The 23,000-nt window shown below is 36.5% G+C and overlaps 5 protein-coding genes across 6 annotated transcripts; 2 read left to right on the top strand and 3 right to left on the bottom strand.

The window, feature by feature from the left end:
• Positions 1 to 6,427: 6,427 nt before the first annotated feature.
• On the bottom strand, positions 6,428 to 7,798 carry LOC130957891 (uncharacterized). The gene has a single exon (XM_057884733.1). It carries the CDS (start codon positions 7,733 to 7,735, stop codon positions 6,869 to 6,871), a length of 867 nt encoding a protein of 288 aa, XP_057740716.1. The 5' UTR covers positions 7,736 to 7,798; the 3' UTR covers positions 6,428 to 6,868.
• Positions 7,799 to 11,009: 3,211 nt separating this feature from the next.
• Positions 11,010 to 12,332, bottom strand: LOC130955009 (elongation of fatty acids protein 3-like). The gene has a single exon (XM_057881789.1). The coding sequence runs from the start codon at positions 12,253 to 12,255 to the stop codon at positions 11,431 to 11,433; it is 825 nt and encodes a 274-aa protein (XP_057737772.1). The 5' UTR covers positions 12,256 to 12,332; the 3' UTR covers positions 11,010 to 11,430.
• Positions 12,333 to 12,925: 593 nt separating this feature from the next.
• On the bottom strand, positions 12,926 to 16,500 carry LOC130955667 (protein RETICULATA-RELATED 1, chloroplastic). Its single transcript, XM_057882587.1, has 8 exons — positions 16,000 to 16,500; positions 15,378 to 15,542; positions 15,167 to 15,259; positions 14,973 to 15,088; positions 14,286 to 14,384; positions 13,887 to 14,192; positions 13,599 to 13,763; positions 12,926 to 13,490 (listed from the first exon to the last, which is right to left on the bottom strand). The coding sequence occupies exons 1-8, from the start codon at positions 16,345 to 16,347 to the stop codon at positions 13,199 to 13,201; spliced, it is 1,584 nt and encodes a 527-aa protein (XP_057738570.1). The 5' UTR covers positions 16,348 to 16,500; the 3' UTR covers positions 12,926 to 13,198.
• Positions 16,501 to 16,717: 217 nt separating this feature from the next.
• On the top strand, positions 16,718 to 18,373 carry LOC130958119 (E3 ubiquitin-protein ligase RING1-like). The gene is made up of 2 exons (XM_057885021.1): positions 16,718 to 17,947; positions 18,042 to 18,373. The coding sequence occupies exons 1-2, from the start codon at positions 17,035 to 17,037 to the stop codon at positions 18,080 to 18,082; spliced, it is 954 nt and encodes a 317-aa protein (XP_057741004.1). The 5' UTR covers positions 16,718 to 17,034; the 3' UTR covers positions 18,083 to 18,373.
• A 289-nt stretch (positions 18,374 to 18,662) lies between these two features.
• LOC130958118 (RHOMBOID-like protein 10, chloroplastic) lies at positions 18,663 to 21,556 on the top strand. Of its 2 annotated transcripts, none has more exons than XM_057885019.1 (9): positions 18,663 to 18,898; positions 19,418 to 19,674; positions 19,875 to 19,929; positions 20,007 to 20,087; positions 20,176 to 20,272; positions 20,356 to 20,423; positions 20,561 to 20,659; positions 21,045 to 21,086; positions 21,272 to 21,556. In XM_057885019.1, the coding sequence occupies exons 1-9, from the start codon at positions 18,740 to 18,742 to the stop codon at positions 21,425 to 21,427; spliced, it is 1,014 nt and encodes a 337-aa protein (XP_057741002.1). In that variant the 5' UTR covers positions 18,663 to 18,739; the 3' UTR covers positions 21,428 to 21,556. The 2 variants fall into 2 exon arrangements, with proteins under 2 accessions (XP_057741002.1, XP_057741003.1); XM_057885020.1 differs by having other exon boundaries at positions 18,683 to 18,898; positions 19,454 to 19,674.
• Positions 21,557 to 23,000: the final 1,444 nt, after the last annotated feature.

The raw sequence follows: 23,000 nt of genomic DNA, 5'->3' as shown, positions 1-23,000 counted from the left end.
TTTTTTCATATTTTAGTACATGTAATTCATTCATTTTGAATACAGCACAGACAATTGGGTGTATATTTTATTCAACCTCGGGTGTATTATTAGACTTGCGTTGGGTGTAACAGTTTATAATATGCGTATGCCTTGATTTTTTGCTTTATGTTTTACCACCTGTAATACAGTTTTTGAATACATCACAGACAGTTTACCAGCACAGATAGTTTAACTATGGGAAAAATATACATGGAATAGAAGTTGTTGATAAATGGCAAATATTTACATCATTTGTTCAATTTACAAACTACCCAGTTTCTATATCAGCAGAATTAATCTGACAAAACGGACTCAATAATACAGAGGATGGCTTCGACAGCCTTATAGCACTACTCTCTCTAATTGCCCGATCTCTCTGTGTATTCATCTCACTGAATAGTATCCGGGAAGCATACTCCACTCTATAGTGGTCCACCTCCTCCTACAATTAAAAAGTATGTTATGTTTAAACAGAAATATTAATTCAGTAAAGTAATACAGAGTTATATAGTTCTAAAGACAGTTACCTGTGTCCAATTATCCCATTCATACTTCCCCTTTTAATGTTTTCCGGCTCTATTAACTCAAGCCACTTCATTACGTAGATAGCGCAGTCATAGCTGAAAACGAAGAAAATAAATTACAAATCTCATTTAGGAAAGTTTAATGTTCAGAGTCACAAATTTATACCTTGTTTTTTGGCCTGAAATTTTAACATATGAGGCTTTAATTTCCTTCTCCTTCTCGCCTTTCTCGAGAGGTTTCCCGCCGGCATATGTTATCAATCTTGAAAATACATATCCCTTAAATACCAAAACAAATCAGTAATACACCCGAATGAATGGACAAGATACACCCAACTGAATATGGAATATACACCCAACTCAACCTTCAAAATAGACCTATCTATTAAAGTAAAGAAGACAGAGGCAACTTACAGTGAATTTATTAATGTCCTTTTTCTCATTGCTTGGAGCTTTTTTGTGTAGCGGGTCAAGTATTTGACATTTCCGCTTTGTTGTATTTATCAGCCATAACCACCAATGTCCCGAGTGGCAAACAGAAGCAAAAATCTGAAGGATTGCCACATTTCAACAGTCTGTTATTTTATTTGGCATATAAGTGAATAAGCGTACTAACAAATTTACGAAACGAAAACTTACATATGGATGCGAACTTAATTTTTTTCTATCTATGAATTCAAAGAAACTCGGGTAGGCTTCCACCCTGAATTCTTTGTTCGTTTTCGGGGATATGAATTCCCCCCTTGGGTGATCCGAAAGTGCCATGCTCTGCAAGAATTGCGATACAAGAAATGAAAAACCGAAAATACACAAAATACACCCAAATCAAAGCATAAAATACACCCAAAGTTCGTAGAAGTAACACTTACCACAATATCAGGGGGGAGACAGTATATTTGTTCCTGAAACCTCTTTTCATTTTTCTGGTTTAGGATGAGGCAGATGGCAGATACAATCTAGAAATATATGCCGAAATCAATTTTACATTAATAAACGTCGCAGTTGACTTTGGTGTAAAAACATTAATGTTAGTCTAAAATTACCTGAGATTCTATATCACTTTTTGCCTGGAGGGATGCAAGGTGCATTCTGATCAAAATGTATTCTCCTTGGCCAATCAGAGTGCACATCTCCTCATACTCGTTAGTATTGCCATCTGCGTTTTCCTTCAGTCTCGTCCCCCAGATGTAGCATTTTTGTTTCATATCATCCGGAATTTGATTTATTCCCCCAGGAGTTTCAAACTTTGCAAAACTTTCCCCCCCAGTCTCCCTCTGAATTTGTGGACTTTCGTCTTTTCCCTTTGACGCACTGTTTGCTAACTTTTGGACCAAACTGTCCAATTGTTCTAGCATAGTTGCAGTTTCTGGAGATTTTTCCCTTTCTGTCTCCTGCGTCGACGCCCCCTCCTGGCTTGAATCTGTCAATCCGAGGCTGAATGATGGCATCCCCGGATCTGTTTTAGGAACATAGGTTGCTGTCCGTGCCATCATCAACAGGGCAGCAGCGTCCTCTGCGTCTGGATGACTGCATCATTATGTATAAGAATAAGAGTAAGAATAAGAATATACGGATGATAAGCAAAGATTGATTCTAGTCTAATGAACTTACATTTTTGTTGGAGCTGGGGGAAGTTTGGGTGTTGTTTCTTGAAGTTGTTTGGGGGTTTCAGGAGTGCTGCACAGTTACACAAAATTAATCAGGAAGAATATACACCCAAACTGTTATCAAATATACACCCAAACTCTAAATAAATATACATCCAATATTATTTTCTTACGTTTCTCTAGCCCCTTCAATCTGTAGCATAGGAGTTGGTTCGGAATCTGCGTCAGTGGTTGTTTGCTGGGATGCCGGAACAAAAAACTGGATCGGGACTCTAAACAAGAATAAAAATGAAAGGTTAACAACGTATTTGAAAATAATAAGGTTATAAGATTGAAATATTCTTGGAAAACTCACATTGCAAGCGCTTCCGACGGCGTTTGTTCCGTAACAACCATCATATTGGAATCATTCGGAGTCAACCTAAAATACACCCAAAGAAGGTCAAAAAATACACCCGAATAATTCAAAAAGAAGACGGGCTTTGTTTTTTGAGAACTTACATAATTGCAGTTTTTGCTTTTTTTTGCTGCCTTTTTTTTCTTGAATAAAATAATAAAGGGCTTTTTTTTCTAAAAAAAATATATACAGAATTAGAAGTAGAAGTTATTAGAAGAACAAAAGTAACGGTTATTTGAAAGAGAAATTACATGCTCTGAGACGGCTGGTTTACACTACTCTGTTCTGTGCGTGCTTGAGAGGAAGGATCATCACTTCCCAAGTTCACAGCCGGTAGTCTAAACAGATTTCATGTTATTCAAACGAAATATACATCCAACTTAGTAAACAAGATACACCCAACTTGATCCACAAAATACACCCAAATTGTATCACAGAATACATCCAAATCATGATAACAAGATTTTATTAAATAATAAAGCTTCTTACGTTTCAGAGGACACATAGCGACCTTCTGTCGATCGCAGGTCAGCTTGGTTGTCCCTGCGAAACAAGATACAGTTATTAGCAAACAAAAGACACCAAAATCTCAAATACACAGCCCAGCAAGACATACCCCTCTGCAGCAGATTTATGAACGTTTTCCCCTAGCCATTCATCAAGTTCGTCACTCGATATTTCATATCTCTCACTACATTCATAAAATAAGACGTTAACAAAAATAATTACGATGATAGACCGTAGTATAGCTTACGAGGTACTGTACCCGTCAAAGTATTGATCTTCTTCAGGAGGTGAATCCTCCACAACAACTTTTTTCTTTTTTTGTGGTGTTCTGGGTGGAAAAAAAATAGTACCAATCAGAAATAAAAAATTAATTTTATCACAAAATTTTATCCAAAGAATTGCTTACTTTTTTGGAGTTGTTTTTGTTATTTTCTTTTTCTTCTCCTTCTTCCCAGGTGATGATTCTTCGCTCCTATAAGTCAATAAAAGACACTTCAGTTAATACACAAAATCTTTATAAAGAAGCCAAAAGAAAGGAGTAATAATTTCAGGACATTACTCATCACTTGGTTCAGATTCAGATTCTGAGTCAGAATCTGACTCCTCTTGCCTCTGCTTTCTTTTTCTTGAGTCCATTCTGAAAGGCAAACAATTGTCATTTAGAACATACTAAAAATACACCCAAATGAATTCACGAGATACACCCAACTAAATATACAATATACACCCAACGCAGCAAACGAAACACACCCTGCTTAATAAGCTACATACACCCAACGTGGACAAACAAAATACACCCAAACCGAAAAAGAAATTACACCCAAGTATGGTACTTACTTTTCCCCCTTTTTGCCGGGGTGTTTTCTTCCCGAATCCTCTGAGTCTTCTTGAGCCTCAGATTCAGAGGTAGAAGTGTCACTATCAGTAGTTTCTGTGTCCGAAGACGATGTTGGGCTCGCCTTCCTTTTTTTGTTTTTTTTTATTTCTTGTTTTTTTTCTTTTTTTTCTTTTTTTCTCATTTTTTCTCTTGTCTCTGCCAACTTCACAATCCCCTGAAACATGAGATATTTTAGTTAGCACCATTCGGGTAAATAAAATACACCAACTTATTATGATTACTCACCAAAATTTCCTCTCTCTCTGCATTCATTCTTTCCACCAACTGCTCCTTAGTCCAGTTGGCAATCCATGGCTTTGGTGGTCTTTCAACCCTGTTCTTGCCTTTGTTTTTTGAAAGATGAAAGTAGATTATCATCAGGGCGAAGAGGCAGCCATTGATTGCCTTCTTCTTCTTCTCTTGATTGTCTGTTATGCCCTTGATCATGAAGGTCAAAACATGCCCCCCCCAGTTTCTCTCCTCTATGCCGTCCATCTTAAAAATTGGGACCAGGTGCACGGGCGATATTTTGTTTATCGTCGTTGGCAAAAGGAACGCTATTTGTATGTAGAGGATGAATATCCTCTTGAACATCAGGCGTTCCTCTTCGTTGCCAACGCCGATTTCCATCATTTCATCGGTAAGACTTTTGAGGGTCTTACCCTGGAATCTTCTATAAATTATTTTGTCATCATCAGAAAGTTTCTTATAGCCAACTTTCTCAGGAAATAGATCTCCTACAAAAAGGAAGACAACAAAGCATCCAAGTCGGTTCAAATACACCCAAGCATCAGGTTAATATACACCCAAGCAACAACTTAATATTCATCTATAATTTTGAGCTAATTACCTGTTGCATTGATGCCAAGCGCATCACCTATTTTTTTTGGGGTTATTTGGAAAGAACCATATCCTGTCTTCAGTTTGTTCTCCCCAAGTTTGAAGTTGTTTGCCAGCTCCCTTAAGAGTTGGTGATCCACCCTCAGTGGTGGGATGTGCATCAACCCACCGAATCCAAGATCCCTCACAATCGCCTTCTTCTCCTCAGTCATGTTTCTGAACTTATCATTCAGGAGATGTGTGGCACATTTAAGGTCTTTAGTTTGGTTTCTTGCTGCCATTTTCTCTGAAACTAAAAATACACCCAAAGATATCAGTAATATACACCCATATATATATGACTCAGATACACCCATTGATAACAAAAAGACACATCCATTGATAACAGTAAGATACACGCATATATATGAGTCAGATACACCCAAAGATATTCTCAAGATACACCCATTGATAACAGTGAGATAAACCCATAGATATTATTCAGATACACCCAAAGATGTCAAACAAGATACACCCATTGATTACAGTGAGATACACCAATAGATATTATTCAGATACATCCATATAGATATCAGTCAGATATCACTCAACCATGCTTCAATATCAAGCCACATTACAAGGTTAAGCAGTTTACACCCCGGAATCTACGGAATAAACCCCCAAAAATCAACAAAAATAGCAGGAGAACTTAGAATAACAATATAGAACGACGTAGAACTTAGAAGAACGACGTATAACTTAGACCAGTGTAACAAAGAAGCAAGAGTAATAGTAAACCCTAGAAGAACGACGTAGAAGAAAAGTAAAATATACAGTATTTTAATGGACTTACGTTGAGTATTCTTGGTTTGTTTTTTCTTCAGATTCTTCACAGAGAGGTTGATGGTGTTTTGATGCAGTTTTCGAACTACGATTTCTATATTTTGAAACTTGATTTTCGCTCGAAAATGAGAGGTTTTCGTTGTTTTGAAAGCGCCTTGAGAAATGGAAGAAGTGGAAGAAGTGGAAGAGTCTGCCATACGTAACCGTTCGTATGTTGAGCGCGTGATTTTGACGCGCCATCTTATCTCTCTTCATGCGCGTGATTTCTGTTTGGGCTGGGCCAACTTGTTTGCTTGTAGGCTTGTATGTGTAGTAGGCCCGATAATAATATTATGGATAAAGTATTATTTTAATTTTTAATATTTGTGTTAAATTTTAATTTGATCTTTAATATTTCAAACGTTATATTTGAATTTTAAAAATATCCAAGCATTTTATTTTAATTCAAAAATTTTTTTAAATAGGTTTAATATTGTTCTATAATTAAATTTGACACAAACAATTCGCATATTGAAAAATCAATAGCATTTAATTTCAGTGTGTAAATAAAATAATCAATCTGACAACAATTAGGATTTGAAGTTTAGTATAAAAAATAAATTAAAAAAATGTTACAAAAAGCTTTTGATTATATTTTTTAACATATAAAAAAAGAATATGACTTAACAGTAATATTATTAATGTCCATGTCACTCAACAATGAACTTTTTAAAAAAAATTTTGGAACAAAAATAAAAATATAACGTTTAAAGCGTTAATGATTAAATTAAAATTTGACTCAAACATTAAGAATAAAAATAGTACTTTACCCTAATTCTATATAGACCAAACATTGATAAAAGGATAATGTTAGGTAACTAATGACTTTTTTGAACAACATAACAACCACCAATAAAATAAAAACACACTACACCTCCAAATTATCCACCTAAATCTTAATATTAGAATAATCATCCACATACCTAGTGAAATGAACATCCGATACATCTATTGTTCACATTGTTCACTAATGTTATTGGTTACCTATGCTTTTATGCTAGGTAACTAATGATTTTCTTGAACAATATAAACAACTACCAATTAAATAAAAACACACTACACCTCCAAATTTTCTACCTAAATCTTAATATTAAAATAATAATTTACACACCTAATAAAATGAACATATAATATATCCATTGTTCACATTGTTTAATATTTTTATTATTTGTCTATACTTTCCCATAAAATAATGACAATGCATGGTACAATTAAATTAAGACTAATACTAACATCATGAGATGTGATAAGCACAAAACAAGTCCTTGGAATAATCATGCTTAACGTTGTTGAGAGTAAGCTTTTTCTTGGAGTTTGCAGTACTACCATAATTCTTTTTGTGAAAGTCAACGAACAAGACCAAAAGAGAGGAATAGAAAACGACATTGAAGATCCAACCCCAAGCACCAGAGCACCCTGAACCCGTGAAGTGGTAGTAAAGCATCAAACTCAGAACAACGAAGCTGGAGCAGAACTGCATGATCTGGATATTCGTCACAAGCTTCTTCCACTTAGGTCTCACTCCTAGCGCGCACGATAAGTAGTAAGCGTACATTAGCACATGCACGGAGGCGTTGGTAAAGAGCACCGCCGGGAAGAGTGTTTGCGAGGTTTGCAACCATATGTAGCACATGATGACCACGTTGGAGTGGTGGTACACGTGGAGAAACGAGAGCCGTTGGATGGAGTTGCTGAGGATGATGAGGAGTGTGTCCATGAACTCAAGGATCTTGGAGAGGTAGAAGATGTAGGCCCAAAAGAATATGGGCCCAGTGGGCTTGGTTTGGGGTGGGAAGCAGATGACCCATTGGACGTGAGGTGCATGGGAGATGGTGGAGAGGAGGCAGCCAAGGGCCATGACGAAGGAGAGGAGGAGGAGGGATGTGTTGTGGACGGCTGAGATTGGCCTCAGGAATGATTGGGGGATGGACGGCAGGGATTTCATCTGAGGGAGGATGAAGATGGAGGACAGGTAGGAGAGGATTGTGAAGCACAGAAACTGTGGAGTTGAGGCCATGGTTTTCCCTGGCGTCCATGTGAAGTTCTTGATTGTAGGGTGGTTCACTAACCAGTACTCTAATGCTGCCAATATGTTACTCATTCTTCTTCTTTTCTTTTTCTTTCACACTCAAGCTAGCTACTATATAGCTAGCACCACCCTTAGTTATAGTGTGAGAAAGAAGAATGATATATGGAATAAGGAGTCATATATATAACATGCTCTCAAATTAGTTATTAGTCATTTAAAATTAATTAAGAAGAATAAATAAGTAATATTAGTTGTGATAATACATATAACTAGATGTTTAAATAATAAAATACTGGTGTAGAAGGTCCCATTTAAGTGCCAGCTGTACGAAACAGAGATCACTTCGCTATATTGAATGTTGCTTGCTCTTAATAAATGGTAACAGTCTTGATAGATAGGAGCATGACTTCCCATTGTCACTGCCACTGCCACTGCTAATGAAGGTGCCAATCTCATCGCCTCTTTATTTCACCCTGTCATTGTTATTGCCACGTCAACTCTTAAGTTTTCATTTTAATAAAGTATCATTTTTGTTAGAAACAATTTTAAAACTTATCTCGTATCTCAGAAAAAAAATAATACTTTACTCTTTTTATTTATTTGTACATACATCTTTTCATGCATGTAACTAGAATGAGATACATCAAACTTTATACATATAGATTTTAAAAGTGAAGTTTTGTGGTGGTATTAATTTTGATGATTAAAAATGACATAAGTTTAACTTACAAATTAAATATTGATACATGATAAGAAAAATTAAATTTAAGACTAAAATAATTTTCTCTCTTTTATAATTTTTTATGATTATTTTTTGAAATTATATTTTATAATTATAAAAAATTATTTTGATAAAAGTAATTATAAGAAATTATAAGAGTGAGAGAATCATTTTGGTCTTAAATTTAATTTTCTTGCTATATGTCAATATTTTACTTGTAGATTAAATTTACGTTACATTTAATTACCAAAACTAATACTACTATAGAACTCCCCTTTTAGAAATTGTCAACATACACATTCTATATATATGACTATAGAATTTGTGATGTATAGCTATTAATTAGCCATCATCAACATTTTTAATGGTATGAGAAGATATCTAAATGGTGTAGAATTACTCAATTTACTTTTGATGGTTAAGTGTTGGCCAGATTTCAATAAAAGTGTTCGCTTATAAACTTTCTCTTTGAGTATATTCACAACATGCTAAAAAAAGAAAGAAAACAGAAAAACAAACAAGGTATATATAGAAATAATGAGAGTGGTGATTGGTTAACACTTAACAGGGATGCATGTATCTCTTTTTATCCCAACCATTATTAATGATATACATTGCACACTTGTGCAGCGTTCAATGGTTATGCGATACATTCAGTTATGGGAGAAAATCTAGTTACACCTGTCCATTTGTCGATTTATAATCTCTATCAGAGTTCAGAGAAAGAGAATTGAATGGCTTTTCATTTAGTTATCAACACCAACTAACTGCGGTTGGGTGCGTTCTTGTATCTGCAGAGGTCACAGGTAATAATAAGTACGTATAATAGTAGTTGGACACACAATCTCTCTTTAATTTGTACATAAAAATACACAAATGATTAAAGTGGATATATACTATATACTATAGACTATAATATAAATAACATTAGTCATGATCAGCAATTAGTTAGAGGTACTTAAAACTTAGGTACCGACAGAGGTTGTATACGAAGCATCTTAGATAACCAAAAATGCAACGTTTATGAGGTTGGGTGATCCTTGATTTTCAGTCTTGGGTCCCTAGTCCCCTACGGTTTCTCCTAGCAAGTTTCACTAGTAATGTTGCAGGACATATACCTAATCAATAAGGACTCATCATTTGAAAACATCATTTGAGTATAGCTAGCTCTGGTTTAAAGTTCATGTATTATTAAGAGTAAAATGATGAGTAGTTGTGCATAATGATCAACTTAAATGTTTTTCTAAAAGAACCGGAAGCATGTGTATTGAATATTAATAGTGAATGAGTCAAGTGAGAGATGATGATGGAGTCCACAAATTTTGTCCAATGAACAAAGTTGATATAAATATTTGTACTATTCACAAAGTGGCAATTTGTACGGCATAGGCCCAACATACTCGTTTATTTTTTATTAAAAAAATATAAAATCAATAATAATTAATTATTATATTTTAAATACATATATAAAAATTTGGAGATACATCTAAAAAATACATATATAAAGTAACTTTTATTAGATACTGTCATAAAAAAAAAAATTTATTAGACATATTCACAAAAACATTTCCATTAAACCATAAACAAAAGTTGGCAAAAATTGGTAAAAATACTGTTAGTAACATAACGAGATTGTTATTATTATTTATAAGCAGGTATAGGGTAGATATATCTAAGTTATGGAAAAGTATGAGTAACCAATGCTCTTATTATACAATGCATACAATGGGGTTTAATTGAAATTAAAATTAGATTTTGGATACCGGTGTTTAATTGAAATTAATACTGAATTATAATCATTAATTATGAAGATTTGTTAATTTGAATGGTTCAAAAAATTAGGATTCAGTGAAACCAAAACACAAACCATGACCTATTCTCTATGAACGGCGCCGCCGACACAACCAACAACGCAACCCCTCTCACCGACGTTACTATCTCTTTTTCTCACTGGCTCGTGTTCACCGGAAGTCGCTCCCAGAGACGTCGAGGTCCTCATTGGTGAACGCCCTTCTCCCAGCGTGTGGCTCCTTCCAGCGGCACCGCATCATAAGGTGAGAATGGTTCCATTGAAACCACCGGAAGAAGCTCCCGAACATTTTGTTGCCGACGGTCAGCAGCCTAATAAGGTGAGAATGGTTCGATGAATTGTTCACCATGGATGCTTATTTATATAAGAGTTAGATGTTTAAAGTGAACATCCAAAATACTATTAAAGTGACCATCCAAGACACTGTTAAAGTAACCATCCAAAGATTAACAAGACTTAGACGGCACCGTTATTGATACAAATTGTGAGGGTTGATGGGTGACCTTCCTTGGTTGCAACAGGAATTGTGTGTGAGCAAGGATTGAGAGGGTTTGGATTTTGTCACGTTACTGCAATGTTCAGAAATAGCAAGGGTTTGGGTGGGGGAGGAGGGAAAACGGCAAAACAAAGGGGTTGATTGATTTGGGGAAAAACTGTGAATATAAGAAATTAGGTGGTATGTTAAACTAAACAGCTAAAATAGGATTAAGGTTATTAATTGATTAATTCTTTCTATTAATATTAATTGGGCCTAATAAACAGCCCATTGTATACATTGTATACATATCTCATTGTCTCCCTAGCGGTGCTCGTTATGTTATTTACCCATAAGCCAACCACACGTTACATTTAAGTTAGTTTCATGCTTATTTGCTTGCCATGCAGAAGTTAGGTGCGGCTTTCATTCTGTATATGAAAGGGATGTACAACAATTCAAAATTTGAGCATTAGAAATATGTATTAATTAATGACTAGTCTTATTGATAGGATTAATTTGTGATCAACAATTACCACAAAAAATAAACAAAGTTGTTTCAAGAATGAAAATGGAAATGAAAAAATAGTTATTATGAGTGTTCTTTTTTGTGCTCCCCTCAACTCAACTGGTGAATGGCTAATGCCTCGCGCATCAAAACTTCAAGAATTTGATGCATACATAAAGTACGATTCGAATTTCTGATACGGTTTAATCGAACTAATTAGCGAATCACTAAATCAACTCAAATTGGTAAGTGATTATGAGTGTTTAATCTTCTTGTTCTTGTTCTTAGCATAACTCTTGAGATGAAAGTCAACGAACAGGGCTAAAAGAGAAGCATTGAAAACCGCATTGAAGCACCAACCCCAGATCCCGGAGCAACCGGACCCGTAGAAGTGCTGGTACAGCATCAAACCTGAGACGGCGAAGCTGAACACGAACTGCACGATCTGGCAATCCGTCACGGCGCGCTTCCACCGCGGTCGGATCCCTAGCCCGCTGAGGAAGTAGTAGCCGTACATGAGCACGTGCACGGAGGCGTTGGTCACGAGCGCCACCGGGAACAGAGACTGCGAAGTTTGGAGCCAGAGGTAGCACATGACGAGCACGGTGGCGTGGTGGTACACGTGGAGGAACGTGAGGCGCGCGAAGGAGCGGGAGAGAACGATGAAGAGCGTGTCGAGGAACTCGAGGATCTTGGAGAGGTAGAAGACGTAGGCCCAAAAGAAGAGAGGCCCATTGGGCCTGGTGTTTGGAGGGAAGCAGATGGCCCAGTTGAGGTGAGGGGTGTGGGAGAGTGTGGTGAGGGCGCAGCCAAGGGACATGGCGAGGGAGAGGATGAGGAGGCTGAGATTGTGGAGTGCCGTGAGTGGCTTTAAGAGATTCGGGGAGAGTGGCGGAAGAGGGAGGACGGAGAGGATGAGGATCAGGGATAGGTAGGATAGAACTGCCGCCGACAGGAACATGGTGGAGGAGAACGGGGTTTGAGGTGGGTCCCATTGGAAGTTGAGGATGGTTGGGTGGTTAACTAGCCAGTATTGTAGGCCGGAGATCATGAAGTTCGCCGTCATATTCATACCCATGAATACCGATTGAGATGCCTCACCTTCCCTTCAACTGGTTCGCAATGTGTGGTTTTGGATAAGTGGGGTTTTGGAGGATGTGATGGATTGCGTTATTAATTCACTTGGCTGTTGCTACTTAATAGATCTTTTTTTTAATTGTAAAACCGCCCCAACTATACTTCAAGCCAGAGGAATGTTATGTACATATTCTTCTCATCTTTTGTACATATTTTATGCATTATAATTGTTTTTATATTACAATTAATGAATAAAAAGTAGAAAAAGAATAAAAAAATTCATATCATAAAAAATATATATTTACTCATAAACGTAAAATTGATACAAATATAAATTATCGCCTACCTGCCACTGCTGCACACGCTTTTCATTCCCTTGTGTAATTACACTTCGAATTTACCAATTTTCATTACACTTTACCTGCACCATCTAATATTCAAATTGGACTTAGGAATGATGATAAAAAGGAAAAAAAAAATCATAATAAAAAAAGAACGACGGAACTTTATATGCTCAGCTATGTTTTATCACGACATTTCTATGCATTTATTTATCTAAGCTGGTATTACTTGACACTTGTTTACTGAAACATAAGAGCTCTACTCTTGAAATATGAAATATCAATTGTTGTATGGTTGAACGATTGAACGGAAGTGTTTCGATCAAAGGGGAAAAGAACTAGCTCTACTTTATTTGAGATTCAAAATATTACTACAAGTTTCGGATAGGAAACACAATATGGATATAAAAATCCGGGAAAAAATTTGAAAACAATAAAACCCCCTCAAGCTTTAGCGTGATGAAAAATTTGGGGCCACTAGTCACACTCAAACCCCTCCAGGTTCCAGAGTATGCAGAGCCTGAAACCGCAGGGACACCCGAGCAGTAGCTAACAATGACATACAGCAAAATTGGATAATGCCTACGTTTACATTTGAAGAAACTAAGCTGTTCCTGCAGCAACCTTCTTCCGTACAATCCTTTTTCTTCGAGCTTTAGGGGCTGACGATTGTCCATCACCAACAGAACCTGCATTCTCTTGTTTGATGCCCAGTAGTCCAAGGCCTGAAACAAGTGCATTCTTAGATATAAACCATCTTGAGGACTGTTTTTCTACATTTTCGGAAGGCCTGCTGTAAACTTTCTTCAAAAGTTCATCCGAGTGAGCAAGCGGATCTGCCTCCACTCCAAGCCAGGCTCGCCTGGAAGTTTCTCCTAATTGAACGTTCATGACCCTGCATAAAATTCAGAGGAGAAAGGCCATATTCATGAATAAGTACATAATGACCACATGGTAAACTGGTATTGGGGAGATGAATAACTCAAAGGGGGGAAAAGCACACCTCAAGGCTGTGCTGAAGAACAGTGCGACTCCAATGACATCAAAATGGCTAACCATTGCTCTATCAAATCCACATAGAAGTTGATATCTCAGATTAGCATAGATTCCAAGAAAAGCACCATAACCAAGTGCATTGCTGCTCACACTTGGGACTGTCACAGATAACCTGCCATTCAGGCACAACACATCAAAAGATAAAATTAGCATTTAACACTCATAATTTTATCAGTTACAAGTAAAACTCATTTCTGAAGCTGATGAAAATAAGGTGGGCTTCAACCCTGCATACCTTCCCTCCTTTTTCCGGGCCAGAGAGTTAGACAAGGCACCCTGTACTGCACCAGTGCTTAAACCAACCATGCACAACTCAGCAGCCTTGAACAAAAAGCATTGGATTCTCTTTTGCAAGTCAAATTCCCTTAGTGGATAGCTCTTTTCAAATATGTTGTTTGGAAGCTTCTGCAATGTATTTTGTAGATCAAATTTAAATGTATTGCCATATGATCGACAAGGAGCAAGCGACCAAACAACTACTGCATTGCATGCTGCTACTGTCAGCACATTGATTAGTGCAAGATCCCACTCCTGCTTTATCCTAGAGAGTCAAATTAAATTTAACCATTATCACTTCAATTCATTGATGAGAATACAGATAAACCTTCAAATCATTTTAAGATAACAAACACACCTATCCTTCCGATTTTTAAGTTCCCACCACACTGAGCAACCTATTGTAGCAGCTTCCTCTAATAGAAACCTATACATGAATGCAGGATCTGCAAGCAACCTGTGCAGTACATCATTGATATATCAGGCTATACAGCTTATAAAGGAAGTTCAACATATTAATTTCCATTTCATAAATTAGCAGCACATTGAAGATAAACATGATTTCCGAGTTTTACCAGCGACATGAGAGGACATATATTTCATGCTCCCACATGTACATCACCTGAATTCGAAAATTAGATACCTAACAGACCACTTAACCCCACTAGCACAGAAATATAGCCCTCTTGTTCTTTCAGGAGGGAGAAAAAACAAAGGTTTGTACTTCTTTTAGTTGATCGAAAACCTAACCTTACCTTCAAATCCCATGTAAAATTGTAAATATACTAAGGTTTTTATCAGAGGACTTTCTTTCATATCTTTTCTAGCTTATTGTAAAGAAAATTCCAAAAGAAGTAAAACTAACAATCCAGCAGCATGAAAATTAATTGCACATATACAATTGTATTGTATATACAGAAAAGTTTTGTTTTTCTGGGTTTTGTGTGTGTGTGTGTGTGTGTGTGTGTGTGTGTGTGTGTTGGGTGGGGGGGGGGGGGGGGGGGGAGGAGTTTTGTTTTTTCCAAGAGGCCATAGCTGAGATTACCTGCCAATGAAAGCCCTTGATATTCCTTGTGGTAGTGCTCGTGAAATAAACCTACTAGTGGTTGGCCTGGCATTGATTGCAAGGAATTTTACCATTTGAGCTGAGCTAACCAATCCCTAAAATTAAAATTTTTGTCAGTTCCTGCATATAGACCTATACTTCATAGTCTAAACATAACCTGAAAAGCATAATACCAATTCATAAGCCTGCCGAAACCCAGCAGGCAAATCCATCACCGTCTTTTGCCATTCATTTAACACAGCATCCACAAATTTACGATCAAATAGCTGCAACAAGGAGAAAGACATTACAGGTTTTGCATCTATTCTAAAATGAGGACAGACTCTTAAAAAGATTTGTTATTGCCAGAAAACACTCTTAGATAGCACAAATGAGATTTCTAACCTCTTCAAGAAGTATTCGTCTCCTAAACAATCCGCCTTCATCTCCCTCATCACCATCATCAAAGTCATCAAAGTAATCATCATCATCACCATCATCATCGCCTCCGTCACCACCACCATGATTGATTTTCTTTCCAATACCTCCACTACCTCCCCCAACATCTAGCTGCCGAAGGAAAATAAAAAAATAAAAAATGAATTCGCAGATACTAACTTGCAAATAACAGCACAAAGACTCACTCGTTAAACCACAGCCCACATCCACCACATAACTATCAGACACCACTCATGAGTAAGACGTTAAAGCTAATAACAAGACACTATAAATAAAAATAGTTAACTGGAAAAAAGGGAAGAAAGAAAACACAGAAATGACGCTTCTATCATCAGTGTGTTGAATTCTGAAGCTGCTTAAGTACATATATTAGTTTCCTTCCTTATAAGCACGTAGAAGACACAACTACGTAGCTGAAATAGCACTGTAAATAGAGAAACAGCATAGCTAAGCATTCTTTTATTGATTTCCTTCTACTTTCCGTTTTAACTATCCAAAACCGAACAAGAAGTGTTTCGAATTCAACCCTAATTTTCCGTTGCAAGAGAAACAAAGAAAAAGCACAAACCTCAGGGCTCGACTTGGTTTGCTTTTGCGTCGTGTCAAGCTTGGATTTCTCAAGCGTCACGGCGCCAAGGGAACCGTACTGCCCCTTCATAACCGGACCCAACGAAGCCGAGGAAGAAGGAGACGAAGAATTCGAAGCCGCGGGAGCCGCAAAGCAGCGCTCTAGCATAGAGACGGAGTCGTTGTCCACCTCGGCGGGGGACGCCGAGGCCCTAATCGGCAGGAAGCGGCGACGGCGGTGGTGGATAAAGGGGAGAGGCGGGAGGGAGGGTTTAGAGGACAAGGTGTTGGCGTTGACATGTGAGTTCATAGGCATGATTTGCGCCGTGTGAAACACCGCGTGAGACATTGTTGGTGGTGCGTTTGGATGGACAGAAAATTGTGATTGGATTTTGGTTAGAAAATGTTCATGAGTGAGGAGAGGGCGTCTCTCTCTAGAAAGTTAGTAGAGAGAGAAAGCGAAAGAGGAAGAGAGAGAGGGGATGGGGTGCTGAGGGTGTAGATAGCCCACTCTGGACACTTGAGACCCAACAAGCCAACAACCCAATCCCAAAGGCCAAGTCAATTCATTCTACTCTAACCAGCTGAGTTCACTCGCCGGGTCGACTCAGCCGCCTCATTCCCCAAAAAATATTGTGTATATAGTTTTTTATCAGGCTGGGCCAATAAAATAAAATGAAAGAATCCTTATTAGTAGTTTAATTAGCCGAGTCTTTTCTTCCCATTCAAGGTTGTTATCAGAAGAACCAATAATTTGGGAATGTAAAACATGCATGCAAAGCAATAAATCATTTGCCTTGCTTGTGAAGAGGACACACAGTTTGTGTCCTTCTCAAGTAAAGCAAGCCAGCAGCTACAAAAAACTAAAACCCATAGACATAGATGAAAGAAATCAAAAACCATTATCATCATCGAAGGAATCCCTTTCTTATGGCACCAATCTAACTTTTCCTTCACCTATATATACATGTAAATAGGTCCACCTTATTATTGATTCTGGTTCTTCCTCCATTCTCGATTTTGCTTGCATACATACATGTCCTTAACAGGGCGTCCTCGAGTGATCGTGAATGGAGTCCGAAGAACAAGAAGTTTCCACTGTTTCTGGTGCCTTAACTGCCAACGAACAGTGAGAATACCTGCTACCTATCCAAACGGTTCTCTCTGCCCTTATTGCTTCAATAGACTCCGTTACGAGCTTGACATAACAAGGCCAACAAGGTTTCTCTTCACCAACAACAACAATTTGGAACCTTCACCAGCTTCTCAGCTATTGAATGGCCTCGCTCTCATTCTCCATCCACCTCAACACAATCATAACCGATGGGAAGGAGAAGAAGAACAAACACTAGAAAATCAACAAGATCCACGAGCTTGGATTACTCTCAGATTCGTGAGGCCAAATAACAACGGTCCACAGAGACTTATGCCTCCACCGCTGCAGCCGCAACCGCAAGCCAACAATAACAGCGATCCGATTGATGAATTCATTCAAAATTTGGTCGAGAATAATAACAACCGGCCGGGGCCGCCTCCGGCTTCGTCTTCGGCCATCGCAGCGTTGCCGGTGGTGAGGCTGGCGCGAGAACAATTGGCTAGTGATCCGAACTGTGCAATATGCAAAGATGAATTTGAGGTAGATGGAGAAGTGAGGGAGTTGCCGTGCAAGCATTTCTACCATTGCGATTGCATTCTGCCATGGCTGCGCATCCATAATACCTGCCCTGTCTGCCGCTATGAGCTTCCTCCTGTTGCGGCGAGTGAGAATCAGAATAATAATCATAATCATAATATTAATAATAATGAGCAGCAGAGTTTTATTAGCTTCAACTGGATTTTGAGACAAATTGCTTCGATCAGTAGCCCCCTTCGTGCTATCTTGGATTATTGGACTCACAGACATTACTCTAATCACCAAGATAACAATGCTCCTGCTCATGATGATGGAGGTAAATTAATTAATTAATTAACATAACAATAATCAAACTCTCGTTAATGAACCTAACTGATTAAGCTTTTCTTTGGAGTGTATATTCCATGCAGGTACTATTAGCTCTTGGTGGAGAGAATTGTTCATCTTATAGCCTCAAAGGTGCATAGTATTTAATTAGATTATTATGAAAGATTCTGATGATGACGATGATGAAGACTTCAAAAGAGAGTACTTCTCCTGCATCCTGGTTTATTATTATTATTATTATTATTATTATTATTATTTGTTTTTTTATTATTTACTCTATATATATCATTTTATAACTTTCTCTGTGCATATTAATCGCTATGTGAACGTCATTTACTGTGTTTAGGAAAATTCCCTTGCTGAATAATTTGAGCAGTGCATCATCATCATCATCCAAGTTGTTTAATTTTTCCGAGTTAAATAAATGATGAATTAACCATATAAAAATAATAATCATAATAATAATTGAGAAGGAAAAAGAAAAGTATTTAATTTTCTTATTGTTGTGTATTCAATTCATGTGCACAATTATTTTCAAAACTTACTAATATTGTAAAGTTGTAATTTCATACTAGTACTTTTAGTTGGTTTTATTTTTGTGTCTCTCTCTTATTTTATTTTATTGCATGTACTTGTAAAGTTATTTGTTTTTATATTTTCTTCGTAAGAAGATTTGAGACAACTGTGAATTTCGAAAAAGAAAAAGAAAAATAAAAATAAAAATAAAAAAGAAGAGAAAATGAGAGAGAGAGAAAAGTAAGAAGCGAGCGTGGGAAAGAGAATGGTAGGAGTGAATGGTCCTCAGCTTTTCCTGTCGCCAGTTTGCAAGGCAGCTCCTTACCCACTTGATCTCATCGCCACCGCCGCCGCTGGCCACCTTCTCCGCCACTGCTCCAACCACCATCTCCGCCTTGACGCCCTTCTTCACTCCTGTTTCAAGGTCTCTTCTTAACTTATTCGTTTAGTTAATTTTGCAACAAATTGCGCAGCTTTTTTGTTCGATTTCTCTGAAGAATTTGTAATTACTTTATTTTTATCATGGGAACCTGCTGAAATTGAGGTCATAAGTGTCATACTGTTTGAAAAATGTTGCTTTTCGGTGAATTTCGTTTAGAAATTAGAATAATCATGGGGTCCTAGTTCCTTATGCTGATTATACGTTTAGGATAAAGAGGTCATAGACTCATAGGCTACTATAGTGGTTGAATTGTACCAATATAATGGATCCTTGTTTGGTTTTGTCTATTATTTTGGTACCTTAGTGCTGCTTTTGGAAACTGAGACAAGACACAAATACTGAATTGAGCTATATTTTGCATCTCTTTCTTTGTATTAATGTCCTATCCAAGCTACCAAAAGCAGCCTTAATGAAAATGAGCAACCTCTTGTGGCTTCTCAATCTTCTTTTGATGTTGTGGTAGCATACCCTGATGACTCTAGTGTTTTTCTTCTTGAACAGAAACTCACTTCTCTTGATCAACTGTTTAAATTGAAGGATAAATGGTGCCAAAGTTCCCTTAAACTCAAAGGACTAAATTTTCTTCAACTTTCAAACAATGATTTGAATTCCACATGTTCAACTAGTTTCTCTTTCTTTAATGGGGGAGGACATGGAGCACACTTTGGAAATGGTGGGATGTCTAACTCCAAGATGTCTGGAAACAATCCATTTAATGGAAGGAAATGGACAAACATTCTCCTTGCTGCTAATGTCTTGTGAGTATTACCATATTCCCATGAATTTTCTTTTACATTGTTGTGTGCATATAGCTGTAAGTTGTAACAATGCATAATTTTATTTCTTTTGTTCTTTAATTCATAGTTTGCTAGTTTATTAGACAGTGTTATTAACTTGGTGTTTCTGCAAATCGTCATACTTTGTAGATATCTTATTATTTTAATTATTACTTGCACAGATTTTATATTGTACAACTTGCAACCCAAGGCAAGCTTTTGTTATGGGGAGCGAAGGTAAGGTTGCAATTAAGAATATGAAAACATCCTAAATTTTGTGTAAGGTATTACATGTCCGGTGTGTATGTTACTAGATAAACAGTCTGATTGACAAAGGACAATTTTGGAGACTCGCCACATCTTCCTTTCTGCATGCAAACGTTGGACATCTCCTGGTCGGGTCAAATATAATTTAATTATTTGAAGTTTGTTTTGTTACAGCCCATTTGTTCATTTATTAAACTTACTGCATACTCTCTTCAGATCAATTGTTATTCGTTAAACTCAGTTGGTCCTACCGTGGAGATCTTCAGTGGTCCTAAAAGATTTCTTGCAGTATACTTTGCCTCTGCAATTGCAAGTAACGGTTTATATTCTCTCTACAATAGCCGATGAAATTGCTTACCTCCAAATATTCTGATTCCTCAATTTCTAGAAAATCAGGTTCAGCTATGAGTTATTGGTTCTGCAGAATGCCTGCAGTAGGTGCATCCGGGGCAATTTTTGGACTAGTAAGTTCTTTAAATATTATATTGGTCGCAAATTCACTCTACTTCCTTCTTGTTATTCTACTGCTGTACACATAGATAACCACAATTGAAGCTATAATTTTATTTTTACCTATCTCCTAATTAGCTACACGATTCAGGTTGGGTCAGTTGCAGTGTTTGTCTTGAGGCACAAGGACATCGTAGGAGGTGGTAAAGAAGATTTGCTGCACATAGCACATGTAATTGCACTCAATATGGTAAGGGTCTTCTTTCCCTGTGTCTTTTCATTTAATCCTTCTCGATTGTATTATCACTCATCTTCAGATAGCATCTGCTTTCTCGTTCTGAGCTAAGATGCTCAGATCACTTCTGAATTCTGATTCTGCTAAATTGTTGCTCTGACATTAATATTTGGTCAGATTTTTATGCATGAATGTGCATGTACTTGCTTAAATATGTAATATACTTATATGCTTGTGTTGGGGAGAGAGATTTTTTCCATGCAATTTTACTGACTTAGGGAACCTTATTCTTCTATTGACTTTTATCATCACTCTATGATTTATTGGGAGGTTGTTGTAAGCCTGTAACTTATGTTTCTGGTCTTTTGTGTTCTAATGGTGACACACATTTCTGATGCAGCTCATTGGGATATTATCCAAGGGCATTGACAATTGGGGACATGTAAGTATTGCACTGATTTATATCTCATTTTTTTATCCCGCAATTTATAGTTAATCAACCAATGAACCTTTTTCAAGTACCTTCAGATTTTTAGTTTCTTTAGTTAGGTAGCACAGTTGTTGGCCATACAAAAATTAGTTTCTTTTACCCTTGCTAATGCTACTTTTTGACATGTTCTATTTCAGTTAGGAGGGTTAATTGGTGGAGTTGCTGCATCATGGCTTATTGGACCTGCATGGAAACATGAATCTACATCATGGGATGGAAGAAGGCTCTTCACTGATAGTGCTCCATTGTATAAACTCTTCAAGAATAAGAGAGTACCTAAACAATGGAAATAAGATCATTTCAATGTTGGTGCTTAGAATGAGAACCTATAATTAAAAGAACAAATTGTCAATTTCTGGTTATTTGTAATGATTGATTGTATTTTACATATTTCCTTTAAATTATTTTTTTTCATGCTTTTATATCTTATTTTTATTGATACTAATTTTGCTTTTCAAAATAAAAATCACATTTCTGTAGGCTCTTCATTTTAACTTTTTTACATGTTTATAATTTATTACTTGCCTATAAAATTAAATTATAAATTAAATTGATGACTTCAGTTTTTTTTTTGGGTGGTTTTGAAATGTTGATCCTAGAAAGGGCAAAGTAATCTTTTTCTCGAATTACATTTAGACATTAGCATTAGGGGTGGCAAAGCGAGCCGACTCGCCCCAACCCGCCCCGCCCCACCCCACCTAGGCCCGCACCGCCAATTAAAATGGGTTTAAAATGCTAGCCCGTCTTGTTTTATGGCGGATTGGTGAGTTGGCGGACTAGCTCGCTTGACTCTTTTTTTTCTGAAAAATAAAATTCATTAAAATTAACCAAAAAATAATAATTAAAAATTCAAATACAAATAAAAAATAGTCAAATTATAATATAATTTTTTTACTACTTTTTTTAATTTTTAACTTCAATAAAATTGATCAAAATAATATTTGTCAATAAAATCATCATTATTTAAAAAAATAAGTCACATAATTTGAGCATATATACGAAATTGTAAAATAAAATAAATAAAGTTAATAACTAAAAGAAGAATAAAAACAAAAAATAAAAAAAGTGTTCAAAAATTTTATAATTATTAATTTTATAATAGTAATCACTCTTTTATTTAATAAAAAAAATAAAAATAAAAATCTTCGCCCCGGTGGACTGGCTCGTCCCGCTCCACCAAAATCCGCCAATTTGACGGTGCAGGTTTGGCAAGTTTTTTAAATTTGGCGAGCTCCAAATCCTAGTCCGACCCGCTTTTTTAGCGGATTTAGCAGATCGGCCCAACAGACTCGACCCGTTTTGCCACCCCTAATTAGCATACATTATTGCAAAAACTGCATCTTATAAGTTTTATTTTCTTAAATAATTTAGCACTCACACATCTAAAATACCGTAAAAAGAATATATTGTTTCTCGATGTCCTTAAAAATGTAATTTTTTAACTATTTTGAGTTGAATAAACTATCCTTGAATTTGCTGCTCCAATTTTTTATAAATATATTCATGAATGTGATTACTCAGGAAAGTAACTCTGAAACAATGTCATTAAACAGAAAAATAAAATTAAAAGATAATAAATTAATAGGATGCATCATACACATTGAGTGCAAAAATTAATAATTGTAATAATATTTTAATTTAATATTTATGATTGTGAATATTATTAATATGGATTCCGTTAGGAAATTAACTTGTAGTATAGTCAATTATAGCCAATTAGTTGATATATATTAACTTGTTAACGAATCTGCGAATAGGCTAAAGTGTTGGGAATGTTGTTGAGGCCCTTTAAACCAAAAAAAAAGGTTCAAAGGGAAAAAAAATTATATGAACTCTGATTAATAAATAATAAATAAATAAATAATA

The sequence above is a fragment of the Arachis stenosperma genome, chromosome 10, assembly GCF_014773155.1.
Source record: "Arachis stenosperma cultivar V10309 chromosome 10, arast.V10309.gnm1.PFL2, whole genome shotgun sequence".
Lineage (NCBI taxonomy): Eukaryota > Viridiplantae > Streptophyta > Magnoliopsida > Fabales > Fabaceae > Arachis > Arachis stenosperma.
This window is presented reverse-complemented; position numbering and strand designations above follow the sequence as displayed.

Bases quoted from the DNA above. Each gene is read 5' to 3' on its own strand.
- LOC130957891 (XM_057884733.1), bottom strand. From the start codon at position 7,735: ATGAGTAACATATTGGCAGCATTAGAGTACTGGTTAGTGAACCACCCT.
- LOC130955009 (XM_057881789.1), bottom strand. From the start codon at position 12,255: ATGGGTATGAATATGACGGCGAACTTCATGATCTCCGGCCTACAATAC.
- LOC130955667 (XM_057882587.1), bottom strand. From the start codon at position 16,347: ATGTCTCACGCGGTGTTTCACACGGCGCAAATCATGCCTATGAACTCA. The intron at 15,543-15,999 runs GTTTGTGCTTTT...TTCCTTCGGCAG, and splicing joins AAACCAAGTCGAGCCCTGAG to CTAGATGTTGGGGGAGGTAG. The intron at 13,764-13,886 runs GTATGCAGGGTT...CCTGAATGGCAG, and splicing joins GCCCGGAAAAAGGAGGGAAG to GTTATCTGTGACAGTCCCAA.
- LOC130958119 (XM_057885021.1), top strand. From the start codon at position 17,035: ATGTCCTTAACAGGGCGTCCTCGAGTGATCGTGAATGGAGTCCGAAGA. The intron at 17,948-18,041 runs GTAAATTAATTA...TATTCCATGCAG, and splicing joins TCCTGCTCATGATGATGGAG to GTACTATTAGCTCTTGGTGG.
- LOC130958118 (XM_057885019.1), top strand. From the start codon at position 18,740: ATGGTAGGAGTGAATGGTCCTCAGCTTTTCCTGTCGCCAGTTTGCAAG. The intron at 18,899-19,417 runs GTCTCTTCTTAA...CTTCTTGAACAG, and splicing joins TTCTTCACTCCTGTTTCAAG to AAACTCACTTCTCTTGATCA. The intron at 19,930-20,006 runs GTAAGGTTGCAA...GTATGTTACTAG, and splicing joins TTTTGTTATGGGGAGCGAAG to ATAAACAGTCTGATTGACAA.